The 24,029-nt window shown below is 35.0% G+C and overlaps 1 protein-coding gene and 1 long non-coding RNA gene across 4 annotated transcripts in view; both read right to left on the bottom strand.

The window, feature by feature from the left end:
* The window catches only part of LOC125664099 (uncharacterized), a 35,763-nt gene extending 34,566 nt beyond the window's left edge, over positions 1-1,197 (bottom strand). For both annotated transcript variants that reach the window (XR_007365721.2, XR_007365722.2), the window contains exon 1: positions 1,082-1,197. This is a non-coding gene — a long non-coding RNA (uncharacterized LOC125664099). The remainder of the gene's footprint in view (positions 1-1,081) is intronic.
* Positions 1,198-3,313: 2,116 nt separating this feature from the next.
* On the bottom strand, positions 3,314-23,773 carry LOC125664100 (LIM/homeobox protein Lhx5-like). 2 transcript variants are annotated; one of them, XM_048896642.2, is made up of 6 exons: positions 23,026-23,754; positions 21,515-21,717; positions 13,133-13,665; positions 8,379-8,556; positions 5,449-5,598; positions 3,314-4,041 (listed from the first exon to the last, which is right to left on the bottom strand). In XM_048896642.2, exons 1-6 carry the CDS (start codon positions 23,193-23,195, stop codon positions 3,863-3,865), a joined length of 1,413 nt encoding a protein of 470 aa, XP_048752599.2. In that variant the 5' UTR covers positions 23,196-23,754; the 3' UTR covers positions 3,314-3,862. The 2 variants fall into 2 exon arrangements, with proteins under 2 accessions (XP_048752599.2, XP_048752600.2); XM_048896643.2 differs by lacking the exon at positions 5,449-5,598 and having other exon boundaries at positions 23,026-23,773.
* Between the last annotated feature and the right edge of the window lie 256 nt (positions 23,774-24,029).

The following is a 24,029-nucleotide window of genomic DNA, read 5'->3' as shown; positions in this document are numbered from 1 at the left end:
CGATTACATGCATGTTGACGAAAACTGTTTGTCACATTACAAGCATAAAAATTGTAAAGCTGTATTTTAAAGAAATGATAGCTATCATAGACATAAAATATCTAAATTCTATTTCAACGCCGTTCATTAAACTGGACAGAAAATAGCGGTTTTCCATTTTGTCGCTAACATTTTCATTTATTCTTGAAAGAAATATTGATTTCATATATATGTACACATGCATATAGTTTACCACATATTGATAAATAGGATTTCATCAGGATACTGAAGTGAGAACATGCATTATACAAATCATTTATTACTATAGTAATTTATCAAGATTTATATAAATTATTTAATACAAATCTAAACCATTTCAACCAGTTGAAATTTTTGTTTGTAAACGTGCGCGTGTTTATTTTCAAAATTAATCGGGTTGGTAATGTTGCCGACCCCTAATGTTCCTTGTCCGGCTTTGAACTTGCCGCGGTTACTTGTTTATGGGAACGTTCGTCAAACCAAAGAAAGGTCCACGCTTGACACAATAACAAATCGGAAAATTACTTGTTGCCATTCTTTTGCATACGACCCTTATCAAAATTTAATTAAATATAGATTAAGAAAAACATAATTCGGCACGAAATAGTTTAACTGTTGTTGAAGCTTCCAGTCAAAGGGGGTTGGAATGTTAAAGACATGATATGTCAAACATGTTATGCTTCGAGGTATGCCAAAAATATGACCTCCTTAAAATTGTGAAATTCATCTAAGTTGGTGGTGGGGGTGAAAGATCAACGCCGTTGAATTGCAGTGGATGTGACGCGATATGGCTGGAAGAATTAAGCGTATTAGATACACATGTCTAGGAATAAATAATAATATTTACCAGGGTACAACTCTATTACAATATATTTGTTTTGTGAGACACTGGACTAATGAGTTTGGTGAGAACATTGTGGGGGAGCTGATCTTATTGCTCGGTGAAGTATCGTTGGTGTACAAGAAACGAAATATACTCATAAGCATTTATCAACAAAGCCACATGCATATGATTGATATGATTAGGCATTGAATACATTTCTTTGGAAATTTTCAATCTTACCTGTTCCATTCCCGATTCGATACAAGCTATGTCTCGTTATATCCCTGAGCTTCATCCAAACTGAGAGAAAACTGAAAATTTCTTAATTACCATAGTCTCATTATATAACCCTAAACTTATAAATGTAGTTTTACTGCATAACTTTGTAGCAATACTTTTACAATGGGGAAATGTATTTTTTTATTTTCAAAAACTAACTACATTTAAATATTCATAATTGAATAATAAATATTGGGAAATCCATCAAAATATTATCAATGTCAAAAATTTCTTTTGTGTGAAAAAATCTGAAACTTTAAAACCAGAAATATAAATGTCACATACCAGACGAAAAACGTCTAATTTGACTTTTGCGAAAATATATTTCATTGAACTTCTTGAGACTAGAAAACGTCAAGGGTTAAATTCTCTTAGCTATTTTTGGAAAACAGAACCATGAAAGATCAAGAAAGTTCTCATTTAATGTGCTCATTATTCAAAAATCTCTGAGAAGGAATAGAGGGCACGCGATAAAACAGAAAGTCTCTGTAAACAAGCAGATCTGACCAAAGGGGTACATAATCCTCCCACCCATCACCCATTCCCTGAAAATTTCCCGTATAACGTTACTACACCGACGAGTTCAATGTTTAACTTAAAATGTCTAGAATTATTGACATAACTAATCTTACGCCTGAAATGGGCATCAGGTACAAAGTACATTTCAGGAACAATGTGCTCACTGAACAAAATACTTGTCTTGAAGATGACAGTTTGGTTCTAACAACCTTGCACGTATTGATATCCATGTACCTTTTTGACAGTAGACTATTTGTGAAGAGTTCCGGTCTCATAGATGCTCAGTTTACAAAAATAATTCTTGGAAGCTGTTGCATTGTCTTCTCTCTCCAGAATAGCTCTTAGAAAAAAATCTTTGATCTTGTGAAAATACTTCTTCGACACTTGGATAAATAAACTGAACATCGGGGTATTAGTAAGTAACAACGAGCAATTAATATTGTATCGTACAATAAGTTGGTCGCTTATCGGGGGCGGTTGCTCTATCTTTTCCAATTTATCTCGACGTTAATTCAATTACCTTTGCTCTTGATAAAAACAAGATTTGATTTTCCTTTTGACGGAATCTGTTATGAAATGGCACGCATGGATTACACAAGTGGCACTCTATATTCAGATTCGCTTTGGAGTTTTGCACATGTATGTTGCAATTTAACATGATACGTAACGATATTTGCCGCAAATCTGTCTTCACGTTGCCCACTCTTGCATTTTAGGGTTTAACGATTTTAAATTGGGTGTGAAATTTTGGTGCTTTATCAAGTCTGCTTTATGATGAGCGAATTTTTTTTTTTTGAATAAATAATTACAATTATTTCAGATTCTCCAGATACACAGGTGTTATCCACTGTAATTCATGCACCACATCTTGTTATTTTACATAAATTTTAGCTAATGTTCTTTGTGACTAAATATCTAATGATCAAGAGATATTTTCTTCTCCAGTACATATAACAATTCCCAATGTTAGCATACATATTTGAACTGCTTCCCTACGCCTCACATAAACAACATCTGTACTCTTGTCGATTTTTATGAAAAAAATGATATTCACAAACTATCGACTGTTGTCTTTTGTCGAGATTTCAATTATCATATCGTGAACGTAACCCTCCTGTAACCTTTGTGAAGGTAAATTTTATGATTGGCTTTGGTTATCAACAGCGTGTGAAACATGATCTTAAACTGCACGAATTTACTCCTTGTTTAACAGTCAATAAAAGTGCAGGCCGGCTTTATAGAGAGGATGGGAGCCGTTTTATCTACTGCATGTACGTACTAGTACGCACAGGTACCCACAAACACATACTTCATTGCAGTGATTAGCGTTTAAAACTCGTGTTTAGTGCATTATTCTAAAGCTTGAACACTTCTTCCAAAGATGATTGGTGTTCCCCCCACCCCCCATATCGATATCACCCGTGTATATTTTGTCCACTATAATATATATTTATAGTAAAAAGTCGAAAAAAGATTGACGAATGAAATATATATCTGTTAATCCATGGGGGAATGATTGTCTCCTGGAATTGATAGGTTTGTAATAATGTATAACAGTAACACCTTCAGGTGTGTATAACCTGACACATAATGCGATATGCCTGGGTAGAACAAATCACACAGTCTTAAAAAATGCAGGAAGCATTATGTGAAAAAGAACAATGAAGAGAGGTGCAAGATTTGAGACATTTATTAATCATCATAAATCGATGATTACAATTTGTAACGTATTTTCGTAATTTTAATGGGCATGACATTGGAGCTATATTTTGAGATCTCGTTTTACATGAACAAGCTTACAACATGGAGAAAATTGGGACTGAAAACGAAGAGGTAAAATCACCTACACATCCATTCGAAATAAAATTCATCAGACAAAAACTAATATAAAAGGAACAAAAGTTAGGGGTTTCAGCATTTGCCACAGGATGTGGTGATCATAAATAATAAGTTAAAATTCCATCGACCACCGACTGTTAAATGTGAAAATCTGAAATCGTCGATTTTTGAAAATGTCAGTACATGTAACTTTAATACAACAATGGCGACATGATTAAACATTCACACATGAAACACATATATAAGATGGGCAAAATCGTGCCCATAATTCATTTTCATTCCATAAATAAATACACTCCATTGCATGCATACACCTATACATAATATTCATTAGTTATAATTGAAAAACATGTGTCTGGAATGGACAAACGTCAGAGTCAAAGGTCACCACGCTTCTCCCGCCATTTCCGAGTGTGAAAGGGACGAGAAATTTCCTGCGAGGGAACTTGGAGGTCCGCCATGTCGGAAGGGCCCGTCGTGTGAGTGCATTGGAATTGGTTCGGGGGAAGACGAAGGGTGTAACATGTCCCCCGAGAGGAACTGTGGTTCAGGGCCCATGTTATCTGAAAAAAAGTCAATAAATATCATAAATACCGATCTCAGATGTAGCACACAGATACGCGTTCAAATATTTCCCCATTAAGCATGAAATTGTTATGCCTTATTATTTTTTTTTTAAAATGTAGTATTTGCAATTTTAATAATGAATACATTATTTGCCTGCAAACAGTACTTTAAAATACATTTATGTTGTCATTGCCGCGGGCTAAGTGTAGATGGTTTGTAACATTCCTTAACTTTGTCAATAACTTCTGTATGCAGTCTGTTACTATTCAAAATCATTTATTCTTCTATTTCGCATTGTGTCAATTGTTTGGGGCCCATTTCGCCAACAATTAAAACATTAGCACGTGTCGCCTCTATCCAAGTTCGCCACATCTGCACAGCAAAGTTCGAACCTAGTCATCGATTTCCTGACATCGTTTTCTTTTATTTTTCTGGACAGCTGTGACTTTACCGGAGAATTATGGAAATCAAACAATAAATTATCTTGTTAATTTCTTTTCATTATTATGTTTGAAGAATGACGAAAAATATTGTATCTTACACAGATTTCAAAGACTAGCGTTTGCGCGTCCTTCGCCGACCTTCTGAGCGTATTACAGACCAAATGAAATCCAGCGAGCGAAGACTTCCATTCTCGTATCTCTCATTCCTATTAACTTTTGCCAAGATAGGTCGACTTTATATTATCGACGGAAAGTTCTCTTTCTTTTTTCTTCATTTGAAACACAGATGAAACAAAAATACCAATTTTAGAAGAAAATTGGAAACGTCTCCCAAAAGAATTTAAGGTTTAGCGTTGGGTCGCGTGACACTATAGAGCGCGTAGAGGAAGGAAAGTATTTTCTGAGCACTGTGATATCCACGCGCCAAATCCAATTTCCAAGTTGGCTTTTACAGATAAATTTCCAAAGCGTTGTCTAAACTTTATGATTGAAGACCTGTGCGGGGATCCTAAGTGAGTCACTGTTTCTCGGGCTTGGTGCGAAAGTTGGACCAAGATGGATATTTCTATTCATAAATTTGCCGACATTGATCCCTATTCTCAAAAGCTCCGGTATTTATGCGAGTCTTCCTATCTCATAACTTTCCTCAAACAATTAATTTGGTGTAATGGTAAAATACACAATTTGTTTTTATCAATACATGTAACTCTCAGAAATATAAAACTTGGTTAAAAACACAACTGCATAACATACTGGGATTTCTTTCAACAATAAAAAGATGTCTATAATATGATATAAAATTGCCATCTCATTGTCATATCATAGTCAAGCAATGATGCCCGGGTCGACCAATAATATTTTGATTAGACAAAAGCCCTTCAAGTCTACAATGAACAGGCTAATCACTAAAAAGGTGCTTAAAAGTTTGGGGCTATTTGGTTTTGAAAGAAAAATACTTACTGCTATGGTGAAGAGGCTGGTCCATAGCCAATGGAGGTGTTCCTTGAGATGTAGGGGGGAGGAAATTCATAGGCGGGGGACCCCCATCCCCCTGACCCGGGAAAAAGTCATTATATCCTTGGTAACCCGGATAAAAATCTTGTCCATTTTCTGTAAAAGATAAAAGAATTTGTTTTTCAAGTTTACAGTCAACTAAAAGACAGGCAACACGAGGAATGTATGCTTTTAACATATATTAAATCTTAATAATTTTGACATTCAGAATCAGATAAACAGCCGTGGAAATGTTTGTTACATTTTGCGATTATTGATACTACAGACAAGAGTGTAGCTGATCCTACAAGGGCCTTACAACAGACATCAAAGTGGGAGAACAGTTCATTAAGATACGAAGTGTTGTCAGAGAAGCTCATCTTTTAACACTAATAGATGCAGTATCTCCCTACAACGGCGTATGAACAAGGGACTCGTCACCACCTCAGTCTGATCGAGACCAATTTCATGTCGTCGAGTTAGCCCCTTCCCAAGATCTGCATCACATAGTTTGATTATATCAAGAATGTGGTGTTCCCCGGGGTTCTTGTAAATTGTGGGGTGGTAAGGAAGCAACTGTTTCGACCTTTTCCAGTATTTTCGTGTTTTTTTTTCAAACTACCACCTGTTTTTGTACTTTCATATCTGGTGAAATTAAACAGTGTCTCAGAACATCCTTGGAATTTCTGTTTATTTACAAAATCACTTTGCTCTTTGTTTCATGTTTGGGAAACTACAGAAATCTGGGGAGCAATGGTTAATTTCAGGTAGTCATCCTTGTCTATTTCAGCTGCATTTGTGTTGTCGTTTGAATAATTCATGATGTTTAAAACATTTCGAAATTCTTAAACTTTATTAACAAAATTACTGAGAGTTTTCTTGAAATATTTTTGGCTTTGTTTTTACATTGGAATTTTTGGCAAGAAGGTAAGATGCTGTTTCGATCGAATATGTACATGTAATATTTAGGATTTATTTTCTGAAAAAAGAACTTATTTCATCACAATTAGATCATCATATATTTTATTTCCAATGTTGAACGGTACGATACGTGTTAATCACCCTGTATACACTGAGATAAAAGTGACAGACAGATGTTTTCTCTCAATTCCGTTCTAATCCGAACGCACTTATTTCCACATTATTCGCATATATCCGGTCCGCGAGACTTTACTGCAGTTCAGAACATTTAAAAATAATGATATACACACGGAACTTTGCAAACGTATTGAGACCCTGTACACCACCAAACTAACAAGTCTTTCTTGTAAATATATCTACCAAATTTTGGAGGAAGAGTGTTGAAAAATGTTAACAATCGTTGGAAAGTTTGGGCAAGACAGAAAGGAAACACTTGCGATTAATCATCGTCGGTTCTTTCTGTATACAGGGCAACATTTTTACTGTAAGCAACGAAAACCTGGCCAACAGATTCTGCTTTCACCCATTCCAGAAATGTGTCGTTTTTACAAAAAAAAATTGTTCGTTGAACATCAAAACGCAGTAATGAGTGACTCGGAAAACATGTGAACCGTGTCCAAAGTTGTTTTTAAAAAGATGGATTTAATGATGACTAGGTTTTTCTTTCTTTGTTGCATCAACTGTATCCATGAATCTTCAAACAAAGCCGCCCTTTCTGTGACCAGGGGGCAAGTCTGCATGTCCCTCTGTGATTCGTATTAAGAAACTGAAAATTGATTTTTCTGTCATTATCAGATGTACAAGTTTTTCAGGCAGTCGCGAATCATTTGCTTTAGATACTATCGGGTCATCCACTCCGCGAAATGTGGGTGGTATTTCTCGATTAAAATATTCAAGAATTTAAAGCAAAATGGAAAAAAGCTATATCAATTTGGCAGTAGATTTTGTTTTTTTAATGGCTTCTAGATCTTTTATGAGTAAAAAGGCAGTGAAGTTACACACGACATAGAATATTAACACATTAAACAGAACATCCAAAATATTTTAAGTCTAAAATTCTCAATAAAAATTTAATAAAAATAAAATAAAGCAGTTATTTGAATCTTTACGGTAGCGTTTGGATTAAAAGTGTTTGATTGTGTTTGGAAAAACCTTTCTAACCTTAAAGTGGTAAATAGCGTTAAGGGCTTTAGTGCTACTATTTCCTCCATTTCTCCCTATTGACATATTGCAACATAGAATGAAATCTCCCACAAAAGAATATTAACGTGAACTAGAATTGTACAAATTAAAAGTATATATATATATTTTTTAAAAACAAACAACTTTCAGATGAACTACATATAACTCTTTCCTGAAGACGTTCAACAAAGCTGTGTATTCATTGTTAACGGAAACAAGAAATGTAGATCTAGATGTTCAACAACAGATCATTGATACCGAGATGGGGTATTAAGAAACCGACGAACCACTGGCCGCGCACTGCATCCCCTTCGAGACCCAAGCAATGTATTCCTGCGAGGAATTACCATTATTAGAATTCATGGAAGACCTAATCCTTATAATCTGGGGAACTCTTGTATTCTGTGGGGAACCGATGGAACCCTCCAAGATTTGATGTAAAATCGTTAAAACATTCAGAAAATGTACGGATCTTGGAAATTAATGAAAACTCTTAGTATCCACGATGCGCTTGGAATAAATCTTGATATTTGCAAAACTAGCTGACTGTGCTGCTTTGCGGATCACGGGTCCTAAGGTGTGAGCTTAGTACATTTATAAGTATTATTTAGGTTTCTGTAACAAAATCCTTCATTACGCTCCCTTTTATAACCCAAGTGTGTTCCGTACCTTGGAATCTTTTTCTAATCATAACACATGTATCTGTAATAAAATGTTGCGTCTTTAATAAACCTGAAATGTGATATTAGTGAAAGAAGAATTATTTAAGGTCGTGTTTGCAATTGATGGATTACCAGAAAAATATCCAAAGCCTGGACCCGCCATCATGTCCCCATCGTCAAGGTCATTGGGCGACATTCCAGCTCGGAGTGCGCGCATGCGTCTGGGATTTCGGAAAAAATGACGTCTAGCACCTAGGGCACTGAGTTGCTTCATTCGTCGCTCTTTTGATCTTCTATTTTGGAACCATACCTGAAAGAGAAGAATTCAAATTCTTAAAGAAAAGTACCGATAAGATTTATGTAACCATACACATGATCCTGAAGATTTATGATTGTAAGAATAATGTACTGAATCTATCTCATAAATTGCAAATTAGTAATTACATGCCTTTGACACATTTTCTTAGCGCAATTTACGTTGAACGATATTAAAAGTAACGTGTACTGGTAGATTTTATGTGCACGAAAGAGAGTTAAAATATGTAAGAAAATAAACAGCCATTGTTCACTGGGAAAAGGTACGCGTTTGGTAGATGCTCGTTCCTTGCGATAAATTTAAAACAAAACATTATTCTACGTAAGGCACACAGCGACCCACGGGGCAAACTCAGGGAAAATGGGATTCCAAATGCCTCTCACAACACCTAGAATAACATATCAATGGCGTGTTAAAGAGAACTATTACTACTTCATTGGTGTTAAATAATGGACAGTTCTCAGGTTATCCAATATTTGTGGACAGTTTACTTGGGAACTGGCGAAAGAGGCTATAAAATTCTATATGGGCCTCTTAATCGGCTTTGATTTATGTTTTTGTTTACTTTCGGATTTATTGCAGAATGTTTTGAAATCATAGATAAACTTTACTTTTCGTACACCCAATACAATAGATTAAAGCTTCATATAAAATTCTAATAGTTAAGTGTTTATGTAAACTAAGAAAACCTTAAACCGAACTTTTCTTTGATTTTTTGTTTTATTTTTCTTCTGTCCTCACAGAAGGAAAAAGCTTTTGTATGCGAATCAGGTGCTAAGCCTTTGAAACGTATTTACAAAAATCGCGGACCCTATTTTGCTTTCGAAAGGCAAACGACAAAAAAGACTAGAACAATTGTTTGTTTAATTTAGTTTAAATATTCCCTTTACATGTTTAATTCCAAAATATTTCCGTGGTGCCTTATGTTAAGTTTATTTGCGTCATTCGGGAGAAGGATTCTATTTTGTTACAACAAAATTCTTACTAAATGTAAAATAAGAATATCGCTATTTAGAATTGATATTCACAAGAGAAAGAATATCGAATGCCTGTTTGCTAATTCTTTATGGTTGAAGTAAAATATCCCCTTTAATCCAAAAACGTGATAAACAAGATAGGACTCAGTTCTCTTCTTTTTCATTATTTACAAATGTCATCACAAATTCTTCTTTACTACCGCTTTGTTCCTCAGTTCTTTTATACTTAATAAGCAGACATGCTCTTCAACTCCCAAACGTGGCTTTGAAATATCTATTTTACTGTGCATAACCTGAACGAAATAATACGGAACCCCTTGGGAATGATCCCTGAAAAAGACGTCCACCACGCTTGGATGGTCTAGGCGGTTTACCCGTACGGCGTATGTTAATCCTTATAGAGGGGTATTACTTTATTCTCTGCTTAATTATTGACTTGAGCTTTAATGAATAAAACAAATCATTCTGTTTCATCCCCTTGTAGAACCCGAAACGATCGTTTTGGATCATAGACGTTAGAGACGTTCAGATCTGTGTTTAGATTGTGCCCATATTTTATTCCATTTTCTTTAACTTGTATGAACCTCTGTGTAGAAGTGTATGCTATTTTTTTTTTTATCATTTTCTAAACAAAGAATATCTTCTGAACAAGAATGGCGAGTGCTAGCAAAATACCCGACAAAATGTGTCCCTTCTGAAGAAATATGGATAAAAAAATCCATGCAACTAAAATAATAATCGATGAAATAAACATGAAAATGAACGGGTGGTGAGCTTAATCCCGACACAAAGGTCTTATGTTTCAAGCTACCTCGGATGGTTAACAGCGATTTGTGGTGAGAGGGATGCAGGGACCGCTACGTCATAAAGCTTGCGTCGTGAAAAGAAGAAATATGAATTATACAAAAAGGCATAATCCGCTTTTCCAACACAAATTTCCACTTGAGGGGAAACGTGCATTACTGACATTTACAAAACATATAAAGTAAACATCCTTTTAGTTGAGAGACTGTGGTTGTAAAACGTAAGCTTTTTTTGCCTGATGTCCTATAAGCCGTCTGTATCCACGGAGAAAAGAGTGCGAACTGGTGACGAAACATCGATCGTTTTTAATAATAACTCAGGTAAAAAAAATCACAAAAGGTTTTATACTTTTCATATAATGCAGTGAAATCTGGACAGTAGTCGGCCCCGTGTCCCATAGCGACTCTTTATAGATTCAGGAGAGAGAGAAAACTCGTTTCAATTGTTCAAACCAAGCAAACTAGAAAATGCAAAATGCATGTATTCTCGATACGTTCTCTATTCAAATCAAATACTAACACATCATACCCATATGATATGTAAAAAGAAATAAAAAGACACGAATTTCTGTGAAGCCAGCCCATGGAACGATGGTTCTCTAGAACATCTAGTCTATATACGGTTACAGCGCTTTACTTTTCGTGTAACAATCTAGTCCAGGTATGTTTTATTAACCTACACCATAAAAGTATGCATTGAATCGGACTGTGTAAAGTTTCTCAATGATGTGTGTAATTTATAACTGGGAAGAAACACTGCCCTGATACTATATGGAGAACCAACAAGGCTCTATTCACAACCTATCAAATCTGGGCGTAAGGCAACTTAATCAAAGCAACATCAATTTATGAGAGTCGACAATAGAAATATGAGTTTTGTATTTGCCAGAGAAATTTTTTTGATATTATCGAATTGCTAATGACATCGTCCTTTTCACGGATGGTCGCTGCTCCTTGCTATCTTCAGATCGCACCATTTGTGGTCTCTCCCGCTAACGATGGGTGGTAAAGTAATAATGATTACAAGATTTCTGTATCTGTCAGCTTACATTTTTATAAAACCTAAATGAAATTCAGTTATTTTGCAATTATAAAAACTTCGATACGCTTCAGTGTTTTCGAGCCTTTTGTATCAGGGCTAAAGTTTCCACTTTTTGTTTTGATCTGTAGGTATCCTGACTCGCATTGTCAACGCCAAGACAAGGGACCAGAGCTCAGGAAAGATTGATGATCACTTGTGGGGGTAGCACAAAGCACCAACACCTTCTTAACTTCAAGGGGATCGGGTTCGCTGTCCTGCATATTTTGCATGGCATCCGTGTAAGTGTGTCATGTTAATATTCCAAAAACTTCATTTCTTATTTCTGTGTGATGGGAACAGCGAGAAGAACATTGTCTTCAAATAATGAATCTTTGCTGTTGGTATTTTATGTATTCTAAGAGTCACGTTGTGAGTTGGAATTTCTATATAGAATCATCGTTTAAAATGCATGCATTAAGTATTGCGTATGTCATGCAAATCTTCTAAATCTACATTGGACCAATTTGTCTCGGATGCAGTTTGCTAATATGAAGATAATAATGCACACTGTTTAGTTGGACTGAGGCGCACGAACCGTCCCACATACAATGGATGCACTCAGACGACGAGAGTAATAACACGGATAAAGAAAGGAGACGGGTTTTATGGATGGGAAATCTGAATAATTTATCAATAAGCTGACGTATTGGGCGTAAATTTTTAAAAAGAAAAACAAACTCACTGATACATATCCAAAAAGAAACCCCGGTCTATATTGGGAAAATCGGTCGACAGTAACCACCCCTTAACACCGATTTCCTTGTTTTAACGAAACTTCGCTATACATCAAATTGGTTTGGCTTTCTCAAGATCGTTCACGGACAAAGACGATTCCCTCGCTGTAACTATGTCAGACCGTAGGCTTGTAGCGCAGTATATCAATCTGTTTAAGTCGAGTCATTGAAATCACGGGGTTTATTTTTCTTTTGAAATCTAAATGTTGGAGTGTCTCTTGTACTATTATTAGTTATCCTTTTCACTGTAGTCTGTAAACACCGGAACCTGAAGAGCTATCCGTTCAGCCACTTGGACGGGAATGTCACTTTTTACATGTGGGTGAATCGTGTTGAAAAGATTTTTTGACAGGTCAATATCGGAATATTCTCCGACAGAGAATCTTAAGAACAAATCCTAGCTATGCTCGACATGGTCCCGCGAACGCGTTTTCCATGCAAATGAAATCAAAATAGCCGACAGCGTCTAAACACTTGAACAAAGACTTCGGGTACAGAATCGGTAGGGGTTTATTGTGTTGCAAAGAAAATTGGCAAAACTTGTAATATAACACCATGATTTTAAAATGAACACATCTTAAAGTTTAAATTCTTCCAACGATGAACAATAACCAGATTTTAATGTTATGAATGATGGTTTCAGAATTTGTTTTCATCGGGTAAATAAGATTATCTGATTAAAATCTCTTGAAAAGTACCTACCAGGAAGAACAAAGACTCTGTTATAGGTGCCATCAAATACGGACCTTTCTTTTGGTCTTCACAAAACCTATAATCTAATGAACGTCCTCAAACTTCTTACCTAGTTTGCCGGTACCGAGTAAAAGAAGGGAACCAAAGTAAAAGGGTCCTAATTACAGGGGGAACGTAACAGAAAAACATGTTGTAAACTCGCCTCTCCTATACGGCTCTCTTGAGGATAAATTAATACATTTTAAATCAGAAATGAAAGGATTGTTAGAGTGCGTCACTAACCTGTATCACCCTCATGTTCAGTCCTGTTTCTTGCGCTAGTTGTTCACGTATATGCCGTGTTGGTTTGGGAGTTGCAGCAAAAGCAGCCTTCAGGGTTTCCAATTGTTTTGCCTTGATGGTAGTTCTGGGGCCTCTTCTTTTGGCCCCCGCACTGGAACTACCATTGGTATTGTCATTCATTTCCTCTCCGGAACGGTCTCCGTCCGGGGTCAGAGTGTTATTGGTCTGAATAGAATTTCCGTTAGTATCACAGCTTTGGGTACTATGATTAGAATCCGAGGATATTTTTAACAGCGCTGTATCGTCTTTCAGAGGATCAGGACTCGAGGGAAGGGAATTCAAAGAGCTACTTTTGTTTAAATTGTTGTTATTATTGTTTATATTGTTATTGTTTGGAACGCCACTAAGGATATTCTCCTTGGAGTCTATGTCGGTATTATTATCGCCGTCTATGCTGAAATCTTTGTCTGATAGCGACGTCTGGTGTTCCAAAGCGACATCCAAGTCACCCTCGTCTTCAATGTCTGAAGAACCTGAAGAAAGAAAACGGAAAGAATTAATTCCTATCTGAGTTCTCTTTTCCACGTAGATGAATTATAAAATTATAATTCTATTTTAATTAAAATCTAAGTTTAATTTGTGAAATGCATGTCTCTACATTTTGATTCTTGTAATAAATGTGAAATTGGTGTTTCACAAAAATCTAGATATTTCATACGATTCTATGGATCTTATATAATTGTATTGGGCAACTTCTGGTCATTATCTTTTAATTTCAAATTAATTGTCGATAAATTTTAAAAGCTGTGTAAGAGCGTTGTCTTATACGCAGTATTCAAGTAACCAGAAACCTTTGTTGTTGTTTTTGAATAATCAGTCTTGCATCTGTTCCAATAAAAATATTGGTAATCACTGGTAAACAATATCAGCATCTATAAAATTATCATAATTGTTTATACATTTTGTACCATAATAATACAGTGTATGTTGATTTGAAATATTTAAAAGCAAGTTCTTTCGATGTAACAAGGTATTTTTCAATACTTCTTCAACCCATTCACGGATGTCGAGCAGGTTGAAGGAACAACATAAATATATGTTATCTTATATTGCAAATTGCTGATGCATCAAAGATCTCGTTGATAAATGTGGAAAACACCAAAAAATCAATATCAATAAATCACAAAAATAAATTTTTGCACTTTGGAGTAGTTTTGACTTTAACGATGCCGTCGTGTGTGTTGAGCCCTCCGTAGAGAAAATGGGAAATTGTCATTGTGACAATCCCAACCATTGAAAATTACTGAACAGTTAGAAACCAAACACTAGAATGAATTTCTCATTAAACGTTGAATTAAACAATGATTTCTACAATATAAAATTAATCGACATTATTTTCAGCTTCCGAACTTGTTTCTGCCAAAAGGCTTTACTTGTAAAGCATCGGTCATGATTGGAGGAAGACGCCGATTCATTTAATATGACGGAAAATTGGTTAGATAATATAATGAAACCAGAAACCTGCAAAGGGTTGGGAATTAGATTAGAGTCCATCGTGGGAATCTTAATTCGATGAGCTCAATTGTGCGAACCCTGCGATTGATACGGTGGTCACCGCTAAACACAAAATAGTTCCCCGTGCCTGTACCATAGTATCACCAGTACGTCGTACTATCAATATTCATCTCTGAATATTTTTATCTACATTTGTACTAAGAGTCACTACTTATCTTTTTAGCTGAAAGGTTAAAGTTTAAATATATTTGTCTAATTCTTTCTCACTTTGCATGTATTGTTTATCATCATTTTTACTCTTGTCAACAATGTTAATGTCTTAACTCGGAGACTGAAGTAATGTAACATGCATACTGATTCAGCTGATGACACGAACAAAGAAATCGAACGCGATCTTCTGTGCACACATTGTTTTGAACGTCAAGAACGCATGTTTAGCGTCAATTACGTCTGAGAGGGACAGTCATAAGCGAGCAATTACAAACGATTACAATACTGGGTTTCTTCTCAAGAACCGCCAATAAAATGTAGGGCTTCAAGCTCCGAGACACCACCTTTGTCCCTTCTATTAAAAAAAATCAAAATGACGTGAACTTCGCCATTCCGCACTCCAATTACGTCCTATAAATGAATCCTTACTGCAGGTTTTCCGTCGGAGAAAATGTCCGTCTTTTCCCCTTTCGAATTAGAAGATTGCCCAGCGTCGTAAAATTTGATTGTAAATATTGCTAGGGGCAATTGAGATATTTAAGTCGGAATGGGTCGTCTAATCATTCCCTTTGGACAATAATCGTATGTGTTAAGATGATAAACAGCGACTAAATAGAAAGATTTTGTTCCCCAAATCAAATTATCTCACCAGAGAAAATTCTCGGAAGCAATGCTGAAAATCTTCTGGCTTCCATAAACTCATCTGACTGACTTCACGTCTCCGGAAAACTACTTCAGAATTTTATGACAATTTAAAGCGCAAAATTTTCACATCTAAAGTTTTATTGCATGAAAATATGTTAAATTTTCATTAAATAATTAATCGCAAGTTTTATTTTAGCAAGGATGAATAGTCTCAGATTTCGATGCTTTCACTTTGCATGCTACTAGTATTTTACCGAAATGAAAAAAGAAGTCTACATCCTTAAGGACCAAATTTTCATAATATTGTCAAATCATTTTCAAGAAATTTCAACGCACACAAAATGGATACTGATAAAAAGAAACATAACACGATTCTTTACATCATCTTTTGTCATTTTCCCTAAAGTTATTATTATTATTTTTTTTACAAATAAATATACTAGTAAGACCTAAAAATTACTTGCATGTGCATATATTCTTTTCAATATTTTCAGGTCATATTAAGAACTAGATTATGTCCAAGCCATTACTGGTACGTGGAATCTTCTTAAAATCGTTGAAGAATCATCAATAGGGTTTTCCAGCACTCTATCATTACACTACAAGACAATATGCAGCCAATTGATGCCGGATTGATGGGCTTCGGAAACGAACGATCAGTCCTTGAATTTGCAGACGACAGATATCCTATTGATCTCACGTGCTCAAATATTCAACAAAAGCTGATTAAACACGTAGAGATATTTGTATTTGATAAATGATTGTATGCAAAGAAAAGGAATCTGATAAAAATGAGACTACTTCGATGCTAATTCGTCGATAAAAAGAAAAATATTCGAAACTATCATACGAAGTGATATTGATGCTAGCTAAACAAGCAATATCTGGAAAAGAAATCCGAAAACATTTTTTGGGGTGCAAAAACTGGAATAACAAGTTAGAAGGAAATTAACAAGAAAATTTTGTCCATTTTACGGTAATTATTGATTCGAAATATCAACATTTGTACTGTAACCGATCGCAAATGAGGCGGGTAAATGCTTCTAAATCCATTAAAGTTTGTGACTGTAGTCGTCTCAATACATGCGATTTAAGCGCACAACTGATCAAAGTAATATTGAAATTCCTCATGGAGAAAAAAAAGACATTTGAGAGCATGAGAATATTTTTAATAGTAAATTATAAAGTCATTTTCATTGACACTGAACATGACAAACTTGTTAAGAATCCGGCAACGTGAATGTGGGCATTTGACCTTGTATATTCTACTTTAACACTTCATCATTAAGACATTTCTCCCTTGTGAATATGAAGTAAAAAAAACGGCATTCAAATTTGTTCACATTAGAAATATATGTCCCGGGTTCTAAATGGTTCGGCATCTGTACAACAAATACGTTTACGTTAACAGGGGAGTAATGCTTTAAATAAATAATTTCTGAATTTGTTGCATTTTACAAAGATATGAATACTTCACGAGTGATGGCACAGTGATCATTATTTGTAATTATTCCGGTCCATGAAAGAAGATCGCATAAATAATTTTGTTCTCTCGAAGCAGGTAAAAATACGGAATTTTAAATACCATGTACGAAAATAAAAAAAAATATCGTCAGCGAAAATTCAAAATATTCTAATGGCAATTGACTTCCCAACATAAAACACGAATACCATTTCTCTGAAAAATAATTGTTTCAGCACAATTTTTAATTTTTATCTTAAATCAATTGCAGTCTTATCTCTTGTAAAACTTTTATCTATCCACTAGTAACTGTTCCGAGTGTCGACCTATTCCCAGCCATCGTTCCCAACTCTACAACGATTTACCGTTATCTGAAGAGCTTTATAAGATTTGTCGAAGAAAAATATTCATTAATCATGCTATCTTGGTTTATTACAGCACTTTATGCAAATGAATTGCATACCCTAGACTGTGCTCTCAACAGGAAGGGTCGGCTTGGGGCACTTCTTCTACGAAGATTATTTTTTTATCTCCAGACATAAAAGAGCGGCACTCTTCGAGCATTATTGCAAATGATTAGAAAAACGCAACATGGTTACTAGTGTATTTTAGAGGGAAATATGACACTTAAAGAAAAAAGTAACAACCAAAAATCAGTTTTTACCACTTTTTTATCCTTCGTGTATGTGTGGTCCCGTTGCCTGTCGGCGACAGAAAATTATTTTGTGAACTTATAATGTTTTATTTTCAATTCTTTCATAGATAAGTAAATTATGATTCAAAGGAACCCGAAAATGTAATGCTTTATTTCTAGTTTGCGCAGTGCAAAATTTGATAATAATTCTTGATAAAATAATTTTTCATAATCACAAATTCCATCTGTGAGTGTTACAAAATCGTGATACATTTGGATTCGACATTGAACGATATTTGCGAGAAAATGCTGTACATGACGCAGAGAAAATTTGGAATGTGGTTTCTGCTACACGAACTCCAACAATCAGAGTAATTATGCCGGCTGTGTGCAATTTTCGGACGTTACACCGCTCTTGGTATGTCCTACCGGACCAGCCGCTGGAAATCTGCGAGTCGTTATAGTTTTGATAGATATCGTGGTATGTCGGTATAGAGAATTGACCACAGCCAGCCCCTAACTGCCACGCGGTGATTGACCAAAGGGTTGTAATTGCCCATAACTTTCACGTCTGTTTAAAAATGATATGAATGTATTAGTGTGCTTTGAAAAACCATTAAATTTCCTATAGTGAAAAATTTGTATCATGTCCCTGTCTAGTTTCATAACTGTCCTGTGGACACTAGATTTCATAACTGTCCTGTGGACACTAGATTTCGTCATTCAACATCTTAACACAATGGGAGGAAGAAGGGTTTTTTGTGTGTGAAGAAATGATGCAGATATCTTGAGCAATATAATAAAAAACAATATACAATAAAGATGTCGAGGGACTTTATTTGACAAAATTTTATGACTCGGTGTGCAATCGATACATATATACGCTATATATATATATATATATATATATATATATATATATGATATGAATGTATGTATAATGAAATCAAGAAATTTTACGAAGCATGCCTTATTGTTTGAGTTTCATTGTGGAGAGAAAATTCCTTGATGACACTGTAAACAGTCATTATACTAAGTGTAATAACAGTCATTCAAACAGTTTATGACATTTCCGTGCATAACTTTTCCAAATTCGAGCTAACGGTTGCCGTAGTTTAACGTGAAATTTGCTTTCGGGAATTCAGGATAGCAGACGACAGAACGCTTTTCCAAATGTCACGAGGTCCAAATCACGCTCTCTCGTGCTCTTGCGCTGCAGGAGACAGGAATAATTTCTACAAAATTTGACTAACAGGACAATTGGATAATTTTTCATCTTTTATGGGATGTCAGTATAAAACTGAAGACTTTAAATTATTTGAAACCCGGGATGAACTTGACACTCTCCTTTTATGTTTCAATGAGCAAATTTGCACAAACATATAAGCACACTAGCGGCCCGAATTTCAATTTTTGTCAACATGGAAACACAAACCCTTTGTCTTGTGCGTCCCTCGGGGGTGTATCGTCATGGACCTCGCTCATCAGGGAGCGATACAGACGAAGACCAAAAGCGTCTTTTGCACGCAAACTGCATGTTACTAACGTAATGAATATTTTTTCTAAGGCAGACCAAATTAACGTTGCAAACTATAAGAATATTTTAGCTTTAATAGTATTTGTTATAATTTCTTACTGCCAGCATATTTGTATTCACAACACTTCAAGTGTCAATTAAGCAATTCATGTACTATGCATATGATGAGCAGCAAAGGTCGCTTATCTGTATAACGAGATAATTGACAAGTGTTTATTTACAAAACCAAATATCAAATACCATGTTAAACGCCGATATGTTTTGAAATTATCTCAAATCTCTGTGTATAGGGCATCGCTTAGCCAAGCACTACTATCCATCGACTCAGAGGTTAGAAAAAGTGATGATGTGACCCTAAAACTACACCACTCCACAAATTAGATTGGGGGAATCACTGCCAAAGAGAGGATCAAATTAAGGCAATGTACAAACTATGCGCGTGAATATGCAAACGCTAGATGTCAATTATAAAGCTGCAAATCAACACTTCTTATCAGCAACATTACTCTTGATTCTTATTAGATGATTATATGAATCGCGGACACTTGGTCTTTTTTCTATTCATTGTACTTGTTATTTTAAATTTGGTCAATAATTGGCACATATCTCTTTGGGGGCTAGTGCCCGAGTTCAAACTGTTATGAATGGCAGTAAGAACCTAGTTGTTGTTGTTGGTGGATTTCCCATGCAGTCTGTATTCCCGTCGATTCAGCTGTCGCATTTAGTATGATCAAGTTTGCTCAATTCTTTGATTTATTAAAAAAATAAGAAAAATATATTCTGTCTAATTTACATGAAATTCAAAACCATTTATTCGGTTAAGACCGACAATTTGAGAATTTAAGTACTTTAAAAGCACATAAATAAATAAAAGATCGCATCATTCCATCGTGAATGAAAATGTATCAGTTATAACACGCTGTGTGCCTAATGTTTCGCACTTCTAACCTTTATGCTAATTCACGAATAATTTTTTCATCCGTAATCGGGCAAGTACAAACTAATTTATGTTTGTTCGACTTCTTTTATAAAAATGCGGACACAGTAAAAAAAATAAAGGGGGAAAACTTGTTAAATAGCGCGAAAAGTTAGAACTGATTAGGAGAGAGTGAACAGACAGTTGGTTTGTGTCAAGGAAATATGCCGAAGAGTTTGAGAAAGAAATATTCTAGACGCCCTAGCTCCAAAACGGCTAGATGGCTACCATACCCATTTTAACAATATCAAATGGCACAGACATTCTGTTCACGAAAGCCGAACTGTAGGCAGAGAGTTACATAGCACAAACGGCAGTCAAAACCACGTTAACCAACGACGCATTCTGTTGTTCTGTTTGGGTTAGTTTTTATTGAAGAATGAAATGGGGGACTGTAAGCTGCGACAGAAAACAAAATTCACGCTGAAGTAGACAAACATTGACATAAATATAGTATTTACACTTGCCGACAATTTGTATGAATCAACATTCATTTTGAAAAAAGTTGAGAATTAATATATTTGAGAGACATTACAATATCGGCCATTGTAACTGAAAGAAACTGTAAATAATTTGCAGTCTTGTACGAGTCTAAGGCGAGTACCGAGACGTGAAGAGCTCCGATACACAGGACGGGTCTGATATACAGAGTAGATACTACATAGATAACAAACTGGACAATGTCCCTGGGCTGTTAAGTGTCCGAGAGTGGACAAATTGCCGCTAATTATGATCTGTGTTGATCTATGATTGGAAAACCATGTCTTTACTACTTTAAATATATATATATAGCTTGAGTTTTACTGTCAATCAATTATTTATTCTGTATGTTCCATAAATTTCGGATGCATTGCGGTTCCACGTCATTTACGTTTTTGAGCGGATTAGTGAGAATTATGCAAGACTTTTCTCATGAAAAATGTATATAAAGAAGTTCGAGCTCGTTATACATCTACTGATTGGTAATGACATTGTGTCGGGATCGATGTCCAAACACGTCGTCTGTCTTTGATCTGAATTGATGATTGGAGAATAAGCTCGGTGACAGTTAGCGAAAGAAACACAGATAAAATCTTTTTTTGTCCCGTTTGAATTGGGTGAGAACATGGCCAAAAATAAATAAAATGCTTGAAAACGGTACCCGCAGGGGATGCTTACTTATCTCCTGATATACATAAAATACAAAAACATGCGAGCAGTTAGTGAAAATTATCGGAGGCCATTAAATTCAATTAATACCACACGGGAGACTTCGGTGGGGGTACAACTGATATGCCAGCAGGTTACACTGACTACGGAATTTAATTTATTTCATATTTCATCATTTACATGTCTATTGTTTTCCAGAAATTACGAAATTAATAATAATAAAACAAATCCGGATTCAAAATTTTGTTTCCTACCTTGGAGTTTACTTGAAATATAGTCTTCTTTACAAATAAATCTATTTTCATCCATAACGTAAAGTTCCTCTCCTGTAGAAAGCTGTTTCCGACAAATTATACACGTGAAACATTTCAGATGGAAAACCTTGTTCCTCGCTCGCCTGACCAAATCATTAGGGGAGATGCCTAAGGTACACCCTGCACATTTGGTTCCAAACCTCCTGTGAAAAATGTTTAACAGAAATTAATATATACAGCGAGAAAAGAGCCTTTTATCCAAATAAAATTACATAAATGAAAGTCAAAAGTATATTTTCTTATATTGATAATAACTAAATAGGAAATAAAAAATATTCCTCCACAAGAAATATATTTTTTTCAGTGAATTAAAGATAATATTTTGATGTAGAAATAACAAAGTTATTATACTACATTGAATGTCAGTTTCTTTCTCAAGAAACACAACACATTCTGTATTATAAATGGATTTAAATAAATAATTAAATACGATTTATAGATTTAAAAGTTTGGACTATTACATAGTCTTATATGAATACACTGTGAGTATAAGATTTTTATCTAATTTATACAGAGCGATTTTCGGCAAAGTTACTTTATAATTACAGGGTAGATTTAAAGTTTGGACTCTTACGAAGTCTTATAGGAGTACAAAGTGAGTACAAGATTTTATCTAATTTATACAGAAAGATTTTCTGCAGAGTTGCTTTATAATTAGACATTATGTTCCCACTCGTTATATGACACCAATATGACAAAATTCTTTTGAAAACAGAAAGCATTAGGTACTAGCAAATATTAATAATACATATCTTGAATTTCTTATTTGAAACAATCCATACATCATTTATAATTTTAGTCTTTTAGTTACAAAATTTGAAAGCAGAAGAGCTCATGAATATTTCTGTGACATTTCTTTACTGTCAATTCGATGTATATATTTATATCCACGTGCTAACCTCATTCTATTTTTATCGAATTATTGACAAGTGTATTATAATATTCTTGAGACTTGAAAAATGCACGCTCATTATGTATTTGAATAAAACATTAAGGTTTTCAGTACAAGTGATAATTTAATAAGATGGTTTTTAAGTTTGATATATGCTAAGCAATACAGGTGCACAGTGTTGAATTAGATAAAACAGTGTTTATTAATTGCATAATGAAATATTGATTTGAAAACTTAATTGATATCGTGTTTCATGAAGACCCCATCGTTGTTGAAAAAAACACAAAGGCATCTCACTTTGGATATTGAAAAATCTATTTTAGTGAAATGACATTAAACAATCGTTTCTTTACAAAAGGAAGTAATTATTAAATATTTACTTAAGCCAATATACTTTTTCTTCAGTAATCGATTATAAATATGGTTTAAACTTGAGAACCGTAATTAACCAGTACAATGAAAAAATGAACAAATCTTTATTAATCCCCCAAGAATCACGCCTTGGGAGATCAAAATTAGGAAATGTGCTTGTTTTCCAAAAGAAGTGATGAAGTCTTACCTAAAGAAGTCATTTCGGCAGTATAGTTTCCCATCCCTTGAGAAACATTTGTCCGTGAGTGGTATTTTACAGTCGGAACATTGTACACACTTTGCATGCCATGCTCTGTCCAAGACATTTAGCAGGAATCGGTCCAGAATTGGTCGGTCACACGCGGCGCACTGCACCATACTGCTTGGTCCTCCCACCGCCAGGTTTAATTTTAGGTGACAACAGATCGCAAAAATATCAATTATTTCTGTAATTTCAATAAATTAATATCATAAAAATTTATGTATCATAAGTTAATATCCATATGCAAATCCAGAGAGACCAAAGGTATGATCACCAGCATGTACGAAGCCACTCATGCATAACAGGGATATTTCAAGTTAGAGATCGAAAGAAAAATCTGTCTTTAAACGGTCTGTGATTTATGTTGTCTTTCTAAATGTTTATATTTCCAGATAAGCGACTATCACTTCAGAGAGCACCACATTATTAATAAATTCGCCACTGCCGCCGGTAAAACTGGGGTACCCTCCGCTTCCTTCCTTGAAGAAAATGTATACAATTTATGAAAGTGTCAGTGCATCACGAAATCATCTGAGAGTTACCACACTCAAACACATCCAAAACTTCATTGACACTTCAGAATCAACGGATATTTTTTTCCAAGCAGCTTTTACTGAAGAAAGCTGTCTTCACTGGAAGGGATTTCCAATTCAGATTGTTATTGATGTAAAACTTGTAATAACATTCATGTTATACACGTTTGAAAAAATTCGAGTGGGCGGGGCTAACGCGTCAATCAGACATTTTCTCTCAGCTTCATTGCTCGCAAATGGCGTATGGGCGTCGAGGGTTGCTCCAATAACGGTACATCGTTGGTTGGCACGAATTGTATATATTTCATATCTAGAATTTATAAATCGAAACTTAAGAAAAATTCAATTTTTTGGTGAATAATAAGTCAGACACAAAACTATAATTCTGCACTATTCTTGCTCAGAAGATTATGAATT

This window comes from Ostrea edulis, chromosome 1 (assembly GCF_947568905.1).
Source record: "Ostrea edulis chromosome 1, xbOstEdul1.1, whole genome shotgun sequence".
Taxonomy (NCBI): Eukaryota; Metazoa; Mollusca; class Bivalvia; order Ostreida; family Ostreidae; genus Ostrea; species Ostrea edulis.
The sequence above is the reverse complement of the archived record's forward strand: the minus strand, read 5'-3'. Positions and strand labels throughout refer to the sequence as shown.